At 40.5% G+C, this 22,647-nt stretch overlaps 1 protein-coding gene across 1 annotated transcript in view; it reads left to right on the top strand.

The window, feature by feature from the left end:
* Window positions 1-22,647, top strand: part of GMCL1 (germ cell-less 1, spermatogenesis associated) — a 175,771-nt gene that overhangs the window by 102,616 nt on the left and 50,508 nt on the right. The window contains exon 11 of the mRNA XM_089687192.1: window positions 18,863-18,932. Within this exon, the coding sequence (XP_089543318.1) occupies window positions 18,863-18,932 (70 nt within the window). The remainder of the gene's footprint in view (window positions 1-18,862; window positions 18,933-22,647) is intronic.

Here is a 22,647-nt window from a genome sequence, read left to right as displayed (position 1 = left end):
TATATATATATATATATATATATATATATATATATATATATATATATATATAAAAATATATATATAATACCAAGCATATAACATTGTGAAGCTTGGATTAAAATTGACTTTAAGGACAATAGTATAGTAGTAAGATATACAGTGAAGGGATGCATTAGACATTCATTTCTTTTGAATTTTTTTGTTGCTATTCTGTCTCTGTGTTACAGTACATCTACCAATCGATTTTTAGGCTGGTAATTTCTTTGTAAGTGGGCAAACATTCAAATGTCTAGCAGGGGATCAAATACTTATTTCCTTCTCTGTAGTTTTATTTTCAAAGCTCCCTGTTAAAGAATAGGACTTATGCTTGCATGTCTTACCACATGTGCCTCTGATCTTTAATTTTGAAGAGCCTATCGAAGCATTTTCAGTATCCTACACACTTCCGGGTGTGTCGATGTCTAGCTCACTGCTGCTGATTGTGGTTCCAGCCACCAGCTACTATGCCACTACAGTGAGTTTCTACAGCAAGTTTTTCTTCTATGTCAAAAGTTGTGTTAAGGATGAGTTGTTTAAAGTGGTAGTAAAGTCTGATTTTTGACTTGTTACCTACAGGTTAGACTATAATAAGGCTTACCTTTTAGGTACTGTAAATATCTCCCAAACGTGCACCGTTTTTTAGGCGATTTTTACCTGTGCAGAGCACTGGCGCTTGCGCTCTGGAGAAACAGAATGTCCGTGCCATTCCTTCAGTGCTGTGTAACATAAAAAGTGACTCTCGCATGTATGCGCAGCTGTGACAATATCACGGCTCGGCCAATCAAGCCGCCGGAGCCTGCGAACCTGGAAGAAGGACTGAGAGAAGATGGCAGGCTTGTCAGCGGTGACAGCACGCCACTGTAGGGCTTCATTTTAAGGAGAGTTTCACATAATGTGGTAGTACGTGAGGCATACTAGCACATTGTACCTTTTTGTCTTGCAGGAGAAAACTTTTTTTTTTTTGGTCATGTCCAGAGCGAGTAAGAAAAACCTTTTCCTTATGCAAGGAAACTATCCTGTTATTGCAGCAAATTGTGCCTCTATTTTTTACAATCCTTTTTTTTTAAATTAATGTTGAATACCCCTTTTGGGCTTAGTAGGCTAATTATTATCCTTAAATGCAGCAATTGGTACTCTGAAAATGTTATCATATTATCAGGCACCAATGTAGTTTTAGCTATGACATTGTCAGAAGCTTTATGATTCAGAAAAACGTCATTGAGCAGATCACAAGTGTGGGGCTAAAATGCGCAAGAAGAAAGAAAGTTGGACATTAGGAACAGGGATACAAAGTAATTAATTGTACAGTGAGAACAAAAAAATATTTGTTTCTGACTGTTCATTGTGTTCTGCAATAGTCTTGGAATACCATATAATACAAATTGCTGTAACCATGCATGACAGGGATTAGAGATGAGACAGCGAGCAAGGAGGCGGCACTGATGCTGCTTTTCTGTACAACTGAAAGACTGTGGATGGTAGCTGGGGTCTTTAGGGACAGAGCTGAGACAGTGCTTGGGTTGATTGCAGGCAGGTGTGCTCCTTTAGTACAATGCTATTGTTTCAGAGAAACAAGACTGTAAGGCTGGTCATACGCTATACAATTTTCTGTCCAATTTCTGCCCAATTTCCTTAAGATTTACCTTCAACTATGTAGTGCAAGGGCCTGCTTATTGGACAAAATTGAAAGTGTTGTGTAGGTTTGACCTCATATTATATGGTTTTTGTCTAAAGCAAAATTCTTAAGAAAATTTGTATAATGTATGGCCAGCCTAAAGCTTCATATTTTTTTTTGTTTGTTTTTTTAAATAACAAACATGTCTATACTTACCTGCTCTTTGCAGTGGTTTTGCACGGAGCAGCCCTGATCATCTTCTTCTGTTCGGGTCCCCCAACTAAACTAATAAATATGTTTTATATACAGAACATAAATATGTAGTTATATAAATTAACGTAAAAAGACTGTTTTAAAAAGGAACATTTCATATACAGTTGTGTTCAAAATAATAGCATTGTGTTGAAAAAAGTGAATAAAGCTCAAAATCCTTCTAATAGCTTTTATTTCCATACACACAAATGCATTGGGAACACTACACATTCTATTCCAAAGCAAAACATGAAGAAAAATATATCAAATTTGTGGTGTTCCTCTAAAAAAAATAATTGAAGAAAAGTGAATATTAGACTGTTCAAAAAAATAGCAGTGTTTGTATTATTCTTTACAAACTCAAACATTCACTATATAAACTGAAAAATGTTTGAAGATTTTGCTTTCCTTTGAATCACTTAATTAATAATTAGTTGTAGTCGCACTGTTTCTGAGAACTGCTGTACATCTGTGTTGCATGGAGTCAACCAACTTCTGGCACCTGTGAACAGGTATTCCAGCCCAGGATGATTGGACTACATTCCACAGTTCTTCTCTATTTCTTGGTTTTGCCTGAGAAACTGAATTTTTGATGTCACCCCTCAAGTTTTCTATTGGATTAAGATCCGGGGATTGGGCTGGCCACTCCATAACGTCAATCTTGTTGGTCTGGAACCAAGAAGATGCACGTTTACTGGTGTGTTTGGGGTCGTTGTCTTGTTGGAACACCCATTTCAAGGGCATTTCCTCTTCAGCATAAGGCAGCATGACCTCTTCAAGTATTCTGATGTATTCAAACTGATCCATGATCCCTGGTATGCGATAAATAGGCGCAACACCGTAGTATGAGAAACATGAGATATGATGCTTGCGCAACAATGCTTCACTGTCTTCACAGTGTACTGTGGCTTGAATTCAGTGTTTGGGGGTCGTCTGACAAACTGTCTCCGGCCACTAGACCCAAAAAGAACAATCTTACTTTCATCAGTCCACAAAATGTTGCGCCATTTCTCTTTAGGCCAGTCAATGTGATCTTTGGCAAATTGTAACCTCTTCAGCACGTCATTTTTTTTCAACAGTGGGACTTTGCGGGGGCTTCTTGCAGATAGCTTGGCTTCACATAGGTGTCTTCTAATTGTAACAGTACTTGCAGGTAACTTTAGACCTTCTTTGAGCTTCCTGGAGCTGATTGTTGGCTGAGTCCTTGCCATTTTGGCTATTCTTCTATCCATTCGAATGGTAGTTTTTCGCTTTCTTCCACGTCTTTCAGGTTTTGGTTGCCATTTTAAAGCATTTGCGATCATTTTAGCTGAGCAGCCTTTCATTTTCTGCACTTCTTTATATGTTTTCCCCTCTCCAATCAAAAATTTTAATCAAGGTATGCTGTTCTTCTGAACAATGTCTGGAACGACCCATTTTCTTCAGAATTTCAGAGAGAAATGCACTGTAGCCAGCATGTACAACATTTGCTGGCTTCCTTCCTTAAATAAGGGCAATAATTGCCACCTGTTTTTCAAAGAATGAATGACCTCACTAATAGAACTCCACACTGCTATTATTTTGAACATGCCCCTTTCAATTAGTGATTCAATTACACAGAATCAGCAGCATGCATGTCATGACTGTTGGGTCTGTTGGATTTCTATTACTCTACTACACCTGCTAGTAAATTATTTGCCATGTAGAAATATCATTTCTACCAAAAACAGTGATTGATCAGGTTAGTGATGTCTGACTGCTATTATTTTGAACACAGCTGTATCTATAACGGGGAAAAAAAGTTTAATAAGAAAATATAAGGTAATTATACTTGTTCATAAATGGAAAAATATATTGCAATAAAAATACAGATTTAAAAATGTTTTTTTTTTCCCCTACTGAAAAAGCAAACCAAGTATAAAGTAATATTTTTAAAATTTGTAGAAAAATGTTTCAAAAATGAATACGCTCTAAAAAAGCAAATGTTTCTGCATAAAAGTGAAGGATTTTAACCAGGGATTTTTTAGTATTATAGTGTATCGAGCAAAATAAGATGATTAAACGCATTAGATATATAAAAAGAAAAAAAAAGTAAAATAAATATAAATTCATGTTTCTATTCACCATATTGAGATGTGCAACTCTACATAAAGAACACGACTCAAGGATAAAATAAGGCTGAAAGAACACAACATTGGGGTTCAATGGGGGACACAATTATACATAGAAAAACATAGGTATGTATGTTGATGCATTGTGCCATTCAAAGCAAAAAGTCTGCACTAAAGGTGTAACGTATGTGTCCCCACATAAACTATGTGGGTATAAAGTGCATGTGCAATAAAGAAAATTCTGAAGAACAAAACAAATTAAAAAGGATGAGGAACTATGGATATGTACATTTATATGCACACATAAAGGCACCACCTATTACTCTGGGGCTGAAATGCCATGGAATGCTGAGTTTGGGGAACTGCTCTTTGAAGCTTCTGTGTTCTCCATACCTGCTGTGAAGTGTTTTGATTATATGCCTAACGTATCACATCTTGCATGGGCAAGTAATAAGAGATGCCATGTAGTTGGCAGAACAATTTAGGAACTCAATAATTCCAAAGGCATTGCCCTTAGAATCCGTAAAGATTTTTGTCCACGTGTTACATGTGCACATGTAAGGCATTTCTTCTTGTGACAGCGATAGATGCCAGAGATGGAAAGTATTTAGGGAATGGACCATGAGGACTCCCAACTCCTTGTAGAAATCCTACTGGAAGCAATAAGATTTTTTTATGTTCTCTGATTTGTCTTCTTGTAGTTTAAATAATATTAGGGCATCCTCCTCAATGATCCTAAAGTTTTTTTTGGATCAGTAACCAAAGTGAATTGTATCCTGAACTGTACCATTGAAGAAACTAAAAAAATATAGGATCATGTTAGTATCCCCATGCCAGATGATTGCATTATCAATGTACCTTTCGTAATACACCAGATAGAGAGAAGGGATTATGGGCCCAGATGTTAAGATTCTCCCAGTATGCCGTAAATTTGGCATAACTGGTAGTGAAGCTGGGACCCATGGCTGTTCCTCGTGTCTAGAGGAAGAAGTTCCGATTGAATTGGAAGTAGTTGTGATGTAAAATAATTTAATTGCATGTACAAGGAAATTGGCCTGTAGATTATTAAAATAGTCTTGTCTGGACAGAACATATTGTATGGCCATAAGGCCTATGTCACGTGGGATAGATGTATATCAAGATGTTACATCTAAAGATATCCAGTGGTAGATTTTTATCACATTTGTATTGTTCAGTGGTCTCCAAAAGATGGCTGGAATTTCCTATATCTGCCTGGAGCTATTGGTTGAAGAAAGTGTTCCACATAGTCTGACAAATGACTTGTCAGTCCAGTTGGCATGCCTGGGATGGATTGGGTCCTTATGAAACTTGGGCAGATAGTAGAAATACAGTTTAGAATCAAACTTGGGACATAAGAATGCTTTCTCATTGGAGTTTAAAATACCATTGAAAGAGGCCATCTCCACAAGATCCTTATTTTCTTCTTTAAAAGCCCGTAACGGATCTTGCCTGAGCTTCATGTAAGTATCCTGATCTGATAATATCCCCTGGGCTTCAGCCATATAGTCCTCTATAACAAGTGTAACTGTTTCACCTCCTTTATCAGCTTGCCTGATATTGATATTCAAATTGGATTGTAGCTTTAAAAGTGCTTTTTGTTCTCGAAGTCAGATTTTTATGCATAGTTTTATGTGCACAGTTCTAAAAATCTTTCTAGACCAGAGAAAAAAGGTTTCAGTTTGTGGACCGTTATCTTGTTAGAGTTGAATTTTTAGAGTGTGTTAATGTGTGAGCACGCCCTTAAATGCTCAGCTAGCATTTGATACTATAGTAGTTGCCCATACGCTTTGATTTGTGTGAGGGATTGTGGGGGGAGGGGGGGAGACCTGGGTCCCAGATTGTTTTCAGGGGCTACAGACTGGAGTTTTTTATTCAGTCTCCAGTTTGTCTCCTGTCATGGTGGGTGGATCTGCTTGCTGCGGTTTGGTAGCTTTTGTCTCAATGGATCATTAACCCTTTTTTCTCCAGAAGAATGCTTTTAGGGTTTCTTCTCTAACCTTATTCAGGTTTCCCAATCTGAATGGAGTTTAGCCCAGGCTAGATCTGAAGACTAGATATTTTCCATGCAAAATTTTTGAGCCTGTAGGAAAAATTTTAAGTCAGTCATTGTCTCCTTCAAGAATTTTCTGGCATTAAACATCTGGGATGCTCGTGTGCACATTCCTCCTTCCACCTCATCACTATCTGCGTTTTGCAGTGGGTGATCAGCCGTACCAGTTTGTCACTCTTCCTTTTGGCCTGTCCACAGCTACCAGGGTCTTCACCAAAGCACTTGCTCCAGTTCTGGCTCTCCTCTTTTCTCTGCAGATTCACGGTTTTTGGGATTTGTCTCCTGGTAAAAGACCTGTCTTCCCTATCCTACCAAGCCAGCATCCAGTATACGGCTTAAACTCCTGAGGAGCTTTGGTTGAATTGTAAACCTGAAGAAGTCATTCAACTGGAGCCATCTTACAAGTTTGAGTACTTGGGTCTGATGCTGAATGCGACCCTGTCCAGAACCTTGCTGCCCTGGGAAATTTTCTGTTTCTTCATATACATGCCAAGGTCCTCCAGGCTCAGAGGAAGCCCTCAATTTGTGCTTACATTGAAGGTCTCATGGTTGCCTATTTCTAGACTGTACCGCACACTGATTTACTCTAGATAGTTGCAAATCAACATTCTGGTCCTTGGATCACAGCCTACATCTAACCCTCAAGGCCAGACTTTTTCCCAGTAAGGTGCTAGAGTTGAAGGTTCTCAAAACATATGCCAGCCTAGTAGGCTTTGGAGGAATCCTGAACATCCTGATGGTGCAGGGGACTTATTTGTTTCAATCAACATTCTGGAACCCAGGAGAATTTGGTTGTTCCTTCATTGCTGGACTCTTCTATTGTGAGGTCACCCAACAAGAACCCAGTCAGACAATGCCACGTTTGTGGCCTATGTACAACATCCGAAAGGATGCAGAAGACCCTCTGCTCTATGGGAAGCAGACTTGACGCTATCTTGTGCAGAAATGCATGTTCCAACCCTTACCGCTTTTAACATCTAAGGCATATAAAATTGGAAGGCTGATTTTCAGTTGTCAGTCTTGATTTGGGTCAATGGGATCTCAATCCAGAGATTTATGAAGCTCCAAAACAGACAGCATTGTTGCCAGGGACCCTAAGGTTTTTGCAGTAGATGCTGTACTGATATTGTGGGATCATTTCAACAAGACCTACAGGTGGAACTCGAAAAATTAGAATATCGTGCAAAAGTTCATTTATTTCAGTAATGCAACTTAATAGGTGAAACTAATATGAGATTCATTACATGCAAAGCAAGATAGTTCAAGCTGTGATTTGTCATAATTGTGGTGGTTATGGCTTACAGCTCATGAAAACCCCAAATCCACAATCTCAGAAAATTAGAATATTACCTGCAATCAATAAAACAAGGATTGTACATAGAACAATATCGGACCTCCTGAAGAGTATAAGCATGCATATGTGCTCAGTACTTGGTTTGGGCCCCTTTTGCAGCAGTTACTGCCTCAATGCAACGTGGCATGGAAGCTATCAGCCTGTGACACTGCTGAGGTGTTATGGAAGACCAGGATGCTTCAATAGCGGCCTTCAGCTCTTCTGCATTGTTAGGTCTCATGTCTCTCATCTTTCTCTTGGCAATGCCCCATAGATTCTCTATGGGGTTCAGGTCAGGCGAGTTTGCTGGCCAATCAAGCACAGTAATCCCCTGGTCACTGAGCCAGGTTTTGGTGCTTTTGGCAGTGTGGGGAGGTGCCAAGTCCTGCTGGAAAATGAAGTCAGCATCCCCATAAAGTTAGTCTGCGGAAGGAAGCATGAAGTGCCTCAAAATCTCCTGGTAGACGGCTGCGTTGACCCTGGACTTAATGAATCACAGTGGACCAACACCAGCAGATGACATGGCTCCCCAAATCAACACAGACTGTGGAAACTTCACACTGGACTTCAAGCATCTTGTAGTGTGTGCCTCTCCATTCTTCCTCCATACTCTGGGTCCTTGGTTTCCAAATGAGATGCAAACGTTGCTGTCATCAGAAAAGAAGACTTTGGACCACTGAGCAACAGACCAGGTCTGTTTTTCTTTAGCCCAGATAAGACGCTTCTGATGTTTGTTGTTCAGGATCAGCTTGACAAGAGGAATATGACATTTGAAGCCAGGATCCGTCTGTGTGGTGGCTCTTGATGCACTGACTCCAGCCTCAGTCCACTCCTTGTGAAAGTCCCCAACACTTTTGAATGGCCTTTTCCTGACAATCCTCTCCAGGCTGCAGTCATCCCTGCTGCTTGTGCACCTTTTTCTTCCACACTTTTCCCTTCCACATAACTTTCTATTAATGTGCTTTGATACAGCACTTTGGGAACATCCAACTTCTTTTGCAATTACCTTTTGAGGCTTTCCCTCCTTATGGAGGGTGTCAATGATGGTTTTCTGCACAACTGTCAGGTCAGCAGTCTTTCCCGTGATTGTGATTCCTACTGAATCGGACTGAGAGACCATTTAAAGGCTCAGGAACCCTTTGCAGGTGTTATGGCTCAATTAGCTGATTAGAGTGGGACACTTTGAGCCTAGAATATTGCACCTTTCCACAATATTCTAATTTTCTGAGATTGTGGATTTGGGGTTTTCATGAGCTGTAAGCCATAATCATCACAATTATGACAAATTACGGTGTGAATTATCTTGCTTTGCATGTAATGAGTCTATCTCATATATTAGTTTCACCTTTTACTTTGCATTACTGAAATAAATGAACTTTTGCATGATATTCTAATTTTTTGAGTTTCACCTGTATGTCTTTCCACCCTTACAGATTCTCCTTGACCTACTTCACAGGACAGAGAAGGAGGGCATTCTGGTGATCCTTATTGCACCAAATTGTTCCAGGAAGACTTAATACTCATATTCAAGCTCCTGGCAGACACTCCACAGGCTTTTCTGGATCATCCAGACCTCCTGTTCGAAGTGCCTACTTCTTTTCAAAGATGGTCTCTTTCTTCCACCTTTAATTAGGATATTGTCCTTTCTTCCTTCTGTCTGGCTTTGAACATCATAGGAAACTTTCTCTCCACTGTCTGGATGTGGTGCATGCTTTTTTGACTGTTTTACGAAATTGGATTCCCTCTTTGTGCTTCCTAAAGGTTTCTGCAAGGGTCTTTTGCTTGGTGAATCTGACAAGTTATCATTGTACTGAATGTATTGTTCCTTTCTCAGGTGGAGCTGCCTACTGAAGTGTAACACCTTTCCTATGGGATTTTTATGAACTCCTTATGAATATTTTATAAACTACCTATGACATACAAGTTTATCTTCACATTTATCTAGGGAGTTGGAGGCTAACTTGTGTGGACGGTGGATTAGCATTTGTTTATGCCACAATTTTTCATTATTTGTTTGTGCCCTGTACTGAATGACTTACCAGAAAAATCTGTTTCCTGGAGTACAGTACAGGACACAGGACTCCTCTCTGTTCTTTTGATCTCTGGATTGCATGCCACAAAACTAAGACCAGCTGAGAGAGGGGAGGTGTTATATCTTTTTGATTCACGATTACTGTTCTCGATTACTGTTCTAACAGTGTACTGAATGGAACCATTGTATAGATCATGAAGGTAATACAGAATAAAACTTGAAATAAAAAATATGTATAATTTTAAATTCGGAAACAACTTTTAGTAAATCACTTTTTACTAATAAAATGTTTGTCCACACAGTAGCAGACAAAGTAAACAGACCGTTACTTACAAATGCATTCTAAAATAATGATTTGATTTTCCAGACTGCTGTACTGTAATTTAGTCTGTTGTCGAATTATTATACCAACTGTTTCAGGAGGCTCGCGCAATTACCATTTCAACAACAGCTGTTAGTGCTTTATGCTCATAGCCCCTGCTGAATAATCTGTCTGTCTAAAATGTACGCTTTGTATTTGTTGTATGCGGAAGACAAAGACGTATCTACTGTCCTATTACAGATGTGGTCTTCAGGATAGCCAGAACAGGACACATCTGGATGACTGCACAGTCATACATTTATTGGTGTAAGCTGACAGCAGGGCATAATTGCAGTTGGTTATGGAATTTTGTGAGACATACTCTTTCTGAAATAACAGTTTACCTTAACAGATAGTATATGTGCATATAGAGAGGTGGTTAAATTGGTATTAAACCCAAAACCAGAAATGTAATATATTGCAGCTTACCATTCCTTAGATGTGATGGTTCCATTAGTTTTATTTTTTAGGCTCTTTTCCCTGTTTTCACCTGGTGATCTAGTCAGTAACACCTCCTATATTAGAGTGCACAAGAGGCACCTTTGAACAGCAGCATTGTAAGTCTGGGGGAAGGAGAGTGTTAGATGTACTAGCAGATTTAGATACCTTAAATTGAAAACAGACCGCAGCTCATACTGCAGTTACAGCAACCGTTTTTCTTTTGGGATAAAGGTTTACATAAAAGCGGATCATTGTAAGCACCTCAGACAGTTGGGACAAACCATTCACCACTGACAAACTGCTACATTTGCTGGAGAGCTTGTTCTGTTGAAAAATAACATAGGCGCACAGCACAGTGATTAAGTGATTAGCACTGCCGCCTGGCAGCACTAGGGTCGTTGGTTCAACTCCCAACCACAGCACCACCTACATGGAGTTGGCATGTTCTCCCTGTGCCTGCATGGGTTTTCTCTGGGTTATCCAGTTTCCTCCCACACTCCAAAAGCCTACTGGTAGGTTAATTGGCACCTGTCTAAATTGGCCCTAGTATGAATTAATGTGAGTTAGGGACCTTAGATTGTAAGCTCCTTGAGAGTTAGGGACTGATGTGAATGTACAATATGTGCAAAAATTGACAGTGCTATATAAGTACCTGTAATAAATAAACTGGCTGGATCAGCAGATGAAAATAAAGGAAATCCTAAAAAAAGAAAGTACAGCTTTAAGCTAATGCATTTATTTGACATTATTAAATGGTAACCCTAGGCAATAAGTAAAATCAACTCAAACTATTTTACTTGCTGAATTTATTTATTTTTTTGGGGAAAAAAAAAAAAGTAAATGCAAACCAATAATCAGTTTGAGTTTATTCAGAGTCCCCACCTGCTACTGAGTAATCACCAGTATTGATTTTTGGGTGTCTGCTTTAGCCTCAGTTCAATTATTCTTTGTATGTTGAGGACCACCATAGTAGGCCCAATTAGATCCTTACTGTTGTGAACATGATTATAACGTCCCAATCTGGTTTTGGACATGGGTATATGCTATGATTCTTTGTTCTTGCTGTTACCTTAGCTTGCACCCCCTACATTATTATTATTATTATTATTATTATAATACAGTATTTATAAAGCGCCAATAGTTCATGAACCTGTTCCATCCCTATCTATCCTCTATCAATCTTAGAGGATACACATGACCAATACCTCAAGGTTTGGTGCCCTTGGATAGACTGTAACACTCAGCTGAATATTGACTGCACCTTGCTTTCCGTGAAACCTGCCTCAGTGAGTTTGCTGAGGCTCAATGGCAGGACCACTCAGGCCAAAGTCGAGCTCACAGTAGTAAATGATGCCAGGAAATTACATATTTACTACTGTACATGTGATCACCGATTGGCCAATCCGTGATCACATAGTACTGGGGCCGCCCACAGTGACCCAGTACAACGGTCTGTATTCCACCTTACACATTGAGCACAGGTCTCACCACTCTATGCTCCCAGGGAGCACACACAGATGGATGCGGGGGGGTGTTTATAAACGTCCACTCGCATCAGCGCTGCTCCTGTCCAGGCATTTATGTGGATGGGCCAGACCGTAAAAGGTTAAAGGATTTCTTTACTCTTGCAGGCCCAACTCTTTAGCCAGATTTCACTGTGATTTTGTGTATGTCAAACTGCAGCTAACTGGACTAGGGCAATGAATAACCAGCAAGACCCTGTATTCCAAGACATTGTCTTAATTGAGCAATTACTTTCTGTTGTGCTATTTTGTGTGGATGCTGTAGAACAAGTGATCAAACAAATTTCCAGAATGGCTCTAATCTCCATTCATATGCACATTATCTCTTGTCCCAGGGAGTTGTGTCAGTAACTGCACAAGACTGGTTTAAAAGGTTCTTTTCAAACCTCTTAATGGTTCCAAAGCCCAGTAGAGGTATTTGTCCTATTCTGGACCTAAAATCTCTCAACCAATTCCTTCAAATTCCAAAATTTTGCATTGAATAAGTCGGATATTGCCTCCCTCAGATTAGAAGAATACCTAGCATTCATAGACATTCAAGATGCCTACATCTACATGTTCTCATTTAGCCACATTATCCATGTCTTCTGCTTTTTGAAGACCATCATTTCCAGTTTGTCACTATGGCTTTTGGCCTATCCTCTGCTTTCAGTTTAATTACAAATGTCCAAGTACCTCTTCTTGCCTTATTAAGAACTAGGTTATAGGTTATCTGGACAATTTTCTCCTGAAGGACTCCTCTCCCTTCCAGCTATCTGCCAATTTCCACAGAAGCTACAGGCATTTAGTTGGGTAATCAAGATCCAGAAATCTGGTCTTCAGCCCTCTCTTCACCATTCTGAGTCTGATCCTCCATATATCCCAAGTGAAGGTTTTCCATCCAGAGAAGAAAAATTCACTCTCAGACGCTCGAGAATTAAAGTCTGAGACATCCCTCAGTGAGATTCTTTGTATGAGTTCTAGGCCTCTTGATTCTCAACAGATTCTGGCAAATTCAGAAGTCCTGCATGAAATCTGCCAGATTATCATTGGCTGCCTTCAACCAGAAGATCTTCTGGCTTCTATGGACTTAGAAGATGCCCACTTATGAATCTTTTTTTTTTTCCCCACCTAGTCAATTGTACCTGCGTTTTGACTGTGGGCATGCAAAATTACCAGTTTGCTGCCCTTGCTTTTGGTCTGTCTGCAGCACTTCGGGTCGTCACCAATGTACTTGTCCACATTTTAACTACGCTTCGTTTTTAGGATATCCACGTGGTGGATCACCTGAGCATTCTATTTCTAAAAGTAAACTCTGCAGAGGTTCAGCTGGACTTTTAGTCTCGCGAAATCAGCTGTGGATCCAGCTCATCGATTGGTGTATCTGCGTCTGATCTTGGATATGAGCTTCTGCAGGGTCTTTCTCCGTAAAACGGAGTCATCCAAGAGCTGCCCCTTCATTTGATTTTGCATAAGGTTTCTTGATCTGATGGTGGCCCCCTTTTAGGTGATGCATTATGCCCAATATTTCTCCAGACTGTTGCAACTCAAAATTCTGACGTTGTGGGATTAACAGACACTGTGGACAGCCCCCATGTTTCTAACCAGCAAGTCAAGACTCCCCTGACATTGTGGACTTCCACCTAGCACTGGAGTTGTTCATGCAGCTTTTTTTTGCCAGTGTCTATTCATCTGAAGGTTGCTGTCTAATAACCCATGATTAGGATTATGGATCATGTGTACCTGCAAATTTAAAATCCTATCTTTCTGCCCATACCACCTATCTCTTTACACCTACCAATCTTTTTTTTACATTGGATGTGCTGCTAGGCAAGTCAAATGGCCTGGTCCCCTTCTGTTCACAGTATAATATAGCTGATAACATAAACATAAAATCAACAATAATAAAATTAAAAATTTAGGAGTGCCAGCGGGAGACCCGGGAATAGGATTGGGGCTGCTCTATGCAAATTTTTTGCACAGAGCAGGTATTTCATGTTTGTTGTTGTTAAAAAAATATTTGCCTTTTAGAGTCACTTTAACCAGTTAAGGTCTGCCATATAGCAGATTTACTGCTAGAGAGCAGACTCGCAGTGCAAAACCGTGTATACAAATGTGATCTGCGCTCCCGGCGTGTTTCCAAACCATGGATGCACAAGCCCGGCAGTGCTGTGATTCTGTACAGCACAGATTACTCACCAGATCCAGGCCTATGATGTTTGGGCTGGACCTGCTGATTGGTTGATTATACTAAATCCTAGCTCATCCTGTGTTTACAGAACACAAGCACAGTTAATGATGCAATCTTCTCTCTGGAGCATATTCTGTTCCAGAGAGAAGAAAGCAGATTTGTGTGATTAGAAACACTACACTGACACCTAAATCAGTAATTTTAACCCCCTGATCACCCTCCAGTTATCCTTTTCACTGCCCTGTCACCAGTGTCATTAGTACAGTGTACAGATTTTTTTTTCACTGATCACTGTATTAGTGTCACAGGCGACTTCAGATGTTAGTGTCCCTCCCAGATAGCGCTAGATTGTCCGCCTCTACATTACCATCACATTTAATCCTTTGCCAGGAACACTCACAGACTCACTATAAACTTTCATTGCTAGTATAGTATCTGAATGGATAAATATCTTTGATCTGATCAGATCTATACTAGTGTTCACAATCGTATAGTGTCCCCAAAAAATGCAGCGTTACTACGATCACAGCCCTGACACTTCCCAGCACCTGTATTTAGCCTCTCCAGTAAGTGCAGTGTCAGTAGATCACTGTCACTTGAAACATTACACACAACTGCAGCATTAGCAAGGTCAGGCCTGTATTTTTTTTTTATAGTGGTTCAAGCAGTTTCTAACAGCCAGGTGCTCTTTTTCCTATGAGTCGCACTGGGTACCTATACATTTAGTGTCCAAAGGAAAGACACTAGTAAAGAGGCCTACAGGATTCTGAGCATGTCAGATGAGAGCGACGGGGAAGCCTCACTGGCCAAATCAGGCTTAGAATATGAATCTGTAGAGAGACGCGTCACCCTGGCAGATAGTTCAGACAATGGACTAGCGGTCCCTACTAAGGTCAGGTTCCCATATTGTTGGTGTTAGAATTGCATGATCATTCTCATATGCAGCAGAGTTTCAGTACTAGTGCCGCACTACCTTTTGGTGAACTGATGAGCACCAGCAGCCTAGTACATCCTGATCCTTTACATACCAGCACTGCAGTGTCACTTGGTGACGTGGCGAATCCCATAAGTGCTGTATAAGCTGATGCGGTGGCGAGCACAAATAATGTCCCACAGCCACCAAGAACTCAAGCACTGGCCCGCAGAGCCCGGATGTGCTTGCAAATACTGATTGGCAGCCCACAAATTCTGCAGTATCTGTACTCCAGGCTTACACAATTACAGACAAAAAAAAACAAAAGAAAAATTAAAAATAAGGTAGCACAAAAACGAAGTACTTGGCAACCAAGGTATACATATTGAGTACATCTGTTAAATATCCAGAAAGTCAGAAGAAGTGGGTAGGCATACTCCACTAAGTAGATGCTATATCAAGAGTAGGGAGAGGGTAAAAAATTACTTAAAAGAAATCATGCTCAAGGAGTTGTAGATGAATCGACCCTTTTATCTCAGATTTTGGAAAGTTTTTTTAGGACAACCCCTAGACTTGAAAGTACATTTGTATAATGGTACAGCTGAGTTGACCAGGTGTTTCCAAAAGTCTCTAGCGTGGGCGCTGTTAACGACTTTCATTTAAGCAGAATAGCTTTGCGAGCATAGAATAACCGTAAACCTATCAATGTTCTCATTGCTGTAGACATGGCCAATAAGTGAACCAAATCCAAAATACAGGCACAGATATCAATGTACACTTCCATATACACTCAGTAACACCCTTTCAAGAAGACTGGACTACTGGGCACCACCAAATGACATGTATAAACCATGCTGGATAATGTGGCTGGGAGATTTGGGTAAATCCTATGATCCTGTGCAATATTTTAGGGGGTGATATAGACTCTGTGAAGTATCTTGAATTGAATCTCTTTTGCGGAGACCAATTGTTGCATAGGGTATTCCCACTGTCCTCCCAGTCCTCTTAATCCACATCTGGAGGTTCCATTATCCAGCTATCCAAATGCATTTTCAGACCCACATGAATAGATGGTTGAAGGGCTTTGTATGTATTGGACAAGGGTTGTTTTTTTTTTTTTTTTTTTTTCTAGAACGTCCTCTCGTAATTGGCTTTCTAATCCAGATTCTTTAAAGGCGATTTTGCAGCCCCGAAATTTGCTTTTGAAAAGCATGGTGAAGTTGGAGGTAACGAAATAACTGTTAAGCACGTCAAATTGAGCCTTTAAGGAGTTAAATGTCCTGACCGTGTCATCAGTGCAGATGTTGAGATACTTAATCCCTTTAAAAGCCTAGACCAGCAATGGGCAAACTACGGCCCGTGGGCCGTATACGGCCCGGCGGACCTTTTAATCCGGCCCGCGGAGCTAGGCTCCCGCTAGGCTCCTCTCACAGTCCGCCCTGAAGACCGGTGTAGCATGAAAATCTGTCTTCTATGAGGATCTGTCCCCCTCGACGTATCTGCGCATGTGCCGGAGATCGCCGATCGGCTGCTAATGCCTGAAACTGGCATATGCGCAGATACGTCGAGGGGGACAGATCCTCATAGGAGACAGATTTTCATGCTACACCGGAACGGTGCGGGAACACGGCGAGAGGAATGCGCGGAGCAAAGGTAAGTGAATTGACACAGGGGGGACTTGGGGACTTAATATGGGGGATGAATTACTATATGGGGGATGAATTACTATATGGGGGATGAATTACTATATGGGGGATGAATTACTATATGGGGGATGAATTACTATACGGGGGATGAATTACTATATGGGGGAATATTACTATACTTACTATGGATGACACATACACATCATTCATCTACTCTTGGTCCGGCCCCCGGGTCCAATATATGAACCCATTGCGGCCCTCAAGTCAAAAAGTTTGCCCACCCCTGGCCTAGACCCTGGTGTCTTGAAAAATGTAAAATTCAGCAAGGTTGGGGTTATACCATAGAGGTTTATGGGGAGACCACTTATAGGAAGATATGGGATTTCAGAGGCGCCAGGCTTTAATAAGAGTCTTCATGGAATGAGTGAGGAAAAATGGCACTTTGGCTCCCCGATACATTAATATACAGAGTGTTTCATAGGACTCCAAGGAGGCAGCTTCCAACACCACAGCAGCATTGGTCTTGTCTGCCATCAGCCAATTATGGGTAAGTAGAGCTGCGATATAGTATGTATAAAGATCTGGGCAGGCCAGTCAACCTTGTGTCCAAGGTCCCTGGAGCACTTTGAGTTTAAATCTAGGATATGAGGAGCCCTTCAAAAAGGAAAGCATAATCGTTTAAAATATTTGCGTGGTATCCACACTGGGGAATGTAGACCAATTCTTAAAAAGCAGGTTTTTTACGCACATCAGTAGTCCAAACCTCTGTATTGCCAAATTGCATTATTTTGTGTGCCTCTGTCTTGCTATAAAAAGCCAAAGCACTTGGACAAGTTAGGATCACATGGTCTCACGTTACTGGGAGAATTAGTGATTCTGGGAGAATTTGGTACTGCAAGTTATTCAGTGTTGTAAAGAGACTTTTTTTTTTCTCTCACATATACTGTCTGGGGAATTTGCAGTAACACATGCCCCATATACTAGTATGGTTACAAAATCTGCATAGAAATATGACTTTAAAACATTACTTTAAGGTTATGTACTATGCTTTCCTGAATACAGGTCATTGAAGCCTACATGCCCAGGCCACATTTAGCAGTTCCAGCATAGAAAAAAAAAATACAAATAGAGCAAAAAAGAGCTATAGCTAGTCTTAAGGACACAGAAGACTTTTATATGGCATGATTAAAATTTTGCAAAATACCCCCCTTCCTTTTTTAATCATATGCTGGTTTCTGACACTTTCAATTATTGCCAGACACACAGTCCTCCTTAGGCTGCAGTGGCATTCGAAGTTCCATCTACAGGATTATTTGATGAATGAAGCCTCCAGCTTGTGAGTGATCATTATGACATAGCATTCATTGATCGGAACGATCTGAAATTGTTATATGTTCATTTAAAAGGGAAAAAAATACATTTGTGCTCCGTTCAAACCTTTTCTGGTTTGGTGCATTAATGCATGAATGTTAACTTGTGTTGAAGTACAGGTAGGTTGGAGGTACATTCCTTTAGTACATTGGGGTGCCATTCTAAATGAATACTTACACATGCATGGTGTGTTACTGTAATGCATGCATTACTGCAACATATGGGTGTGAAGCCTGCGATATCATTTTTAAATATTAATTATTGCAACAGCCTTTTTTTTAGTATACCATACATCAACAGACTGATGGAGGGTCCAGTACTTCAAACCAGTCAGGCTCTGACTTTGTGCACGTGTGCTGATAATGGATCAGAGAGACACCATCTTTGCTACCAGGAAGCAGAAGATGAGCACATTATGGCAGGCTAATCTTTGTTTACCTTTCTCCAGAGCTCATAGTTCAAAGCTGCCCCTCAGTAGACACCATCCACCATCATCTTCCCTTATGCTCCTTTTGGGTTCCAGTCATTTATTTTTGCCCATTGGTTCATCAGTAAAGCTGTATCTCCTGCACATGTGCACAGGATTTGCATTGTCCTGATACCTGCCTCCATTCTCAGCATCTTGCAAATGGCATGGATGGGCTGGGAGTGTTTGCTGCCCTGTGCTTGCACTGCAGATACATAGGTACTATAAAATAAAAATTGTTAGGAGCAAATGGAGAAGGGTGTTTTTTTTTTGTTTTTTTTTTTTGTTTTAGAAGACACATGCAAAGCCTTTTCAGCTGAAAAAAAAGCACATTTCTGCATTAGCATGAAAGAAAATACATACTAAAAACACAATACATTTCTTTTACTATCTTATCTTATATTTTTGGCTTTGTTGGAGGATACGGGTTTGTTCATCTTGTTCATGTGTAGGCTTTATGGAACACTGGCAAAGTGGAAAAACAGTGATTAAATTCTGTTTGCTAAATTTTTTTTTTAAAGCGAAAGTAATCCCTGCCCTTTTTTTTTGTTTTTCAGAGTGGCTGTCCTATGTATACAAGCAGCAATGGTTCACAATGCTTAGAGCTGAGCAAGATAATGACACTGGGTAAGTACATCACACATCTTGATGAATCATGCTTCTGTTCAGTGTATTTAAACACAAGACTGGACCTTAGGCAGAAAAGTGGGTATTGAAGTCCACGTTTACTTTTGTTCAGCACCATATTCCTCTAGCTGTGATTGAAGTTTACTTGTTGCATCACGTAAAAAAACTATTTCTGTTTTGGTGATTTGGTATTATAGCAAGATGTGACTCTGTAAGCCCAACAACCTACTGTGACTGGTACATTGGAGTTACATTCCTCTGGTTAGCAAAGAAAACCAGGAGCGCCGTTACAGGCGCTGACACAAATGCAACTGACAATGCTTTTGGGTGCTGGTTTGCCTTGGTAGGCACATCTCTTGATCTTAGATATGACCCTTCTATTTTTATTGATTCTTGACAAGCAGACAGCCTTAACAAACACTGAAGAAGCTGATGTGCTACTTCCTACTGTCATATTTGAAATCTTTGGTCCCCTTGGACTGAGCTCAGCAACAGAGCCCTGGAAAAGGATTACTATCAATGCCTGCCAAAGACCTGTTTTAATTATCTTGGCTGTTCAACATTCCCCTGAAGCTTATTGGCTGCATTGCACTATTTCAGGTTCCTCTGCCCCAGCCTCTACAGCATTCTGATCCACAAAGGCATGGTTTGAGGAGTTTGGCATATACCGATTTAACAACTATTGAAAGTACTGAAATGGTAACTGGGAGGCAGGATTTTGACCCCTTTTGTACTGGTTTGTTTTTGCTATGCTTTTCTAGGGCAACAAGCACAAAGACTATTCTTCAATAAATCTTATCTAACTGTTTACACTGCAGTTGTGCTGTGCTTTGAAAACTCCTGAATGCTGCCTCTTTGGTGCAGTTTTCCAAAGTGCAAAATTCCATTGTAAGTCAGTGGGAATGCTTCAAAAAAGTGTATGTGTCAAAGGGTCTTTCTTGTCCAACTTCAGTACAGAATTTCCCACAAATACTCTCAACCTCTTTTGGAAAGCCTTCCTAGAATAGTGAAGTCTGTCATAACTGGAAAGGGGGTTGAGGCCTAGCTCCATGGTAATGACCACTTTTTTTTTAACCACTTGCCAACCGCGCTGTGGCCGAATGACGGCTGCAGTGCAGTTGTCCAGTTCTGGGAGGGCGTCATATGACGTCCTCCCAGAACGCACCTCCTGCGCACCCCCAGTGGCGCTCACCTGCGATCTTCATGATCACGGAGTCCTACGGACACAGCTGATCGCGTGATGTGGTAAAAGGCCAATCACAACAGCCTTTTACCATGTGATCAGCTTCGTCCAATGTCTAGTTGTTGGTTATCGGCTGCACTTTCCTCCCTCTGTCACAGGGCGATAACGGACGATAACCGACAATTGTCAGAGGACGGATTGGCACTGATAATCAGTGCCCTGATAAGTGCCCAGCAGTGCCACCCACCTGTGCCCGTCAGTGCCTAGTAGTGCCACCCACCTGTGCCATCGTCCGTCAATGCCACCTATCATCATCAGTGCCCATCATTGTTGCATATCAGTGCAGCAGCATCAGTGCTGCCTATCAGTGCAGTCTCATCAACGCACATCAGTGAAGGAGAAAAATTACCTGTTTGCAAAATTTTATAATAGAAACAAAGAAAAACTTTTCAATTTTTTTTGTTCTTTCTTTGTTTATAGCGTAAAAAATAAAACGCTCAGCGGTGATTTAAATACCACCAAAAGAAAGCTCTGTTTGTGTGAAAAATGCTAACAATTTCATATGGGTACAGTGTTGCATGACCCCACAATTGTCATTCAAAGTGTGACAGCACTGAAAGCTGAAAATTGGCCTGGGCAGGAAGGGGGTATAAGTGCCCAGTAGGCAAGTGGTTAATAGAATGTCCAACAAGCTTATTTGGTTAGATGTTCACAAATCTTGGCCATATTGTGTATTCCTTTTTCTGCTCATCTAATTCATTTAAACAAGAAAACCTGTCCAACCTGGACTTTCCTCTTTGGGGCGTAGGCTGTGATGGTATACATATCTAATTGACCTGATCAGAGTTGAATTTTAATCAATTTCTCTGGCCAGTGGAAGATGCCCCACACAAACTTCACTTGATATCTGCGTTTTAAAGGCATCTCTGTGTTGTAGAGGTTTTTATTACTATTAGTAGAGATAGCATTTTGAAGGTGGGCAATTTAATGCTTATTTGCATTCATAGCTGTTAGATTAAAATCTACTTTTTCGAGCTACTGAGAGAAATATCACTTTAGTTCTGCTCTGAAAAATAAACTCATCTTTGATCTTTTAATAATAAAACTCTTTATGCGGCCTTTCAGCACAGTTTTGTCCTTCTGAATAATTGAGAGGCTTGAAATTTCTTGGTGCAGTTAAATACTTCTCGTGTATCAGATAAATTATACTTGCGTCTGGCTGCTAGTACTGTCTCCCTGTCGCTATTAGCTGTGTCGAGTCTTGTCTGCATCACAAGAGTTCTCAGTTCAAAGAGTAAAAAAGTGTTCAGATTGGTCCTGTGGTCGAATCTTTGGTACAGAGTTCTGGAAATAGTCACCTCAGTTCACCTGTAAATAATCTCATTGCTTAGCATCTGGGATGCTGCAATTCTAAACGAAATGTGAAATTGATAGATAATGCAGAGAATGTAAGCCACTCTGCATAGCCATTGCATGTGTGATAAAAGCTGGAACACTTGGTTGGTACAATACTCTGTGTGTCCACCTTTGCTGACCCCAATATCAGCACTGCTAAATACTTGGCTACAAAGTTTTACTTTCTGTGCCAAGCCACCTCAGGCTCCAAACAAAAAGCTTTAAAAAAAAAAAAAGAGGGGGGTGTCTCAAGTGAGGACTGTCTTTGTCTCTTAGGATCATGGCAGATACAGTCTTGTACTAGAACATGACAGCCGGAGAATGGTTGTTTGAAACCAAATGCTGTGGGACAGTAATGAATACTCAAAGCTATTTAAGTTGCCGACATGAGGTTCTGCATCTTTATTTGCAGCTAGTAATGTACATTGTTAGTGATCTTATAACGATTCAGAACTGTGTAATAGAAGTGCTTAAGAGGGACTGGCACTTTGTCCAAACATATAGGATAGCCAAACGCAGGCAGAAAATGCTTAAAAAAATTAGCAGTAATAAGAGAACTGCCTGCGCACATTTTTTAATGTTACACCAACCGAGCCTGCCCTAATTGATTCTCTTTGGTACTTTGTGGGGCCTGTGTGTGAAATACTTCTCTTAGAAGAAAGGGGAATGATCTTTGTGTTTTCATTATGTTGGTAATGCTCCGCATAGCAATTTTTATGACTGATAAAGGTCATTATAGTTTGGTAGTTGTTGCTGCCAGAGATCCAATGAGCGTCTAACTTCTGGTGGGCTCTGCCTATGCTGCAGTCTTGTCAGTTAGCATTCTTCTTCACTATTTCTGTAACCTACAGCAAATGTACCCTATGATATAGTGATGGTGAAGGAGAGTTGTTTTTTAGTCCTAAGGATTCTTGTACATAGAGGCATTTTATATATCTGGGGTATATTTTCTGGCACTTTTCCATGTCCGGAGAGCCTCAGCTGGCATGAACAGTCTTACATTCAAGTGAATAAATGTCATGGCAGCATCTCAATGCATTTAGGAATCTAGACGTGGTGAAGATGACTTGCTGAAGTTCAAACCGAGCATCAGAATGGGGAAGAAAGGGTATTTAAGTGACTTTGAATGTGGGATGG

This window comes from Staurois parvus, unplaced genomic scaffold (genome assembly GCF_062004578.1).
Source record: "Staurois parvus isolate SC_StPar_1 unplaced genomic scaffold, SC_StPar_1.0 ptg000420l, whole genome shotgun sequence".
Taxonomy (NCBI): domain Eukaryota; kingdom Metazoa; phylum Chordata; class Amphibia; order Anura; family Ranidae; genus Staurois; species Staurois parvus.
Note: the sequence above shows the minus strand (reverse complement) of the source record. Positions and strands in the feature narration are given on the sequence as shown.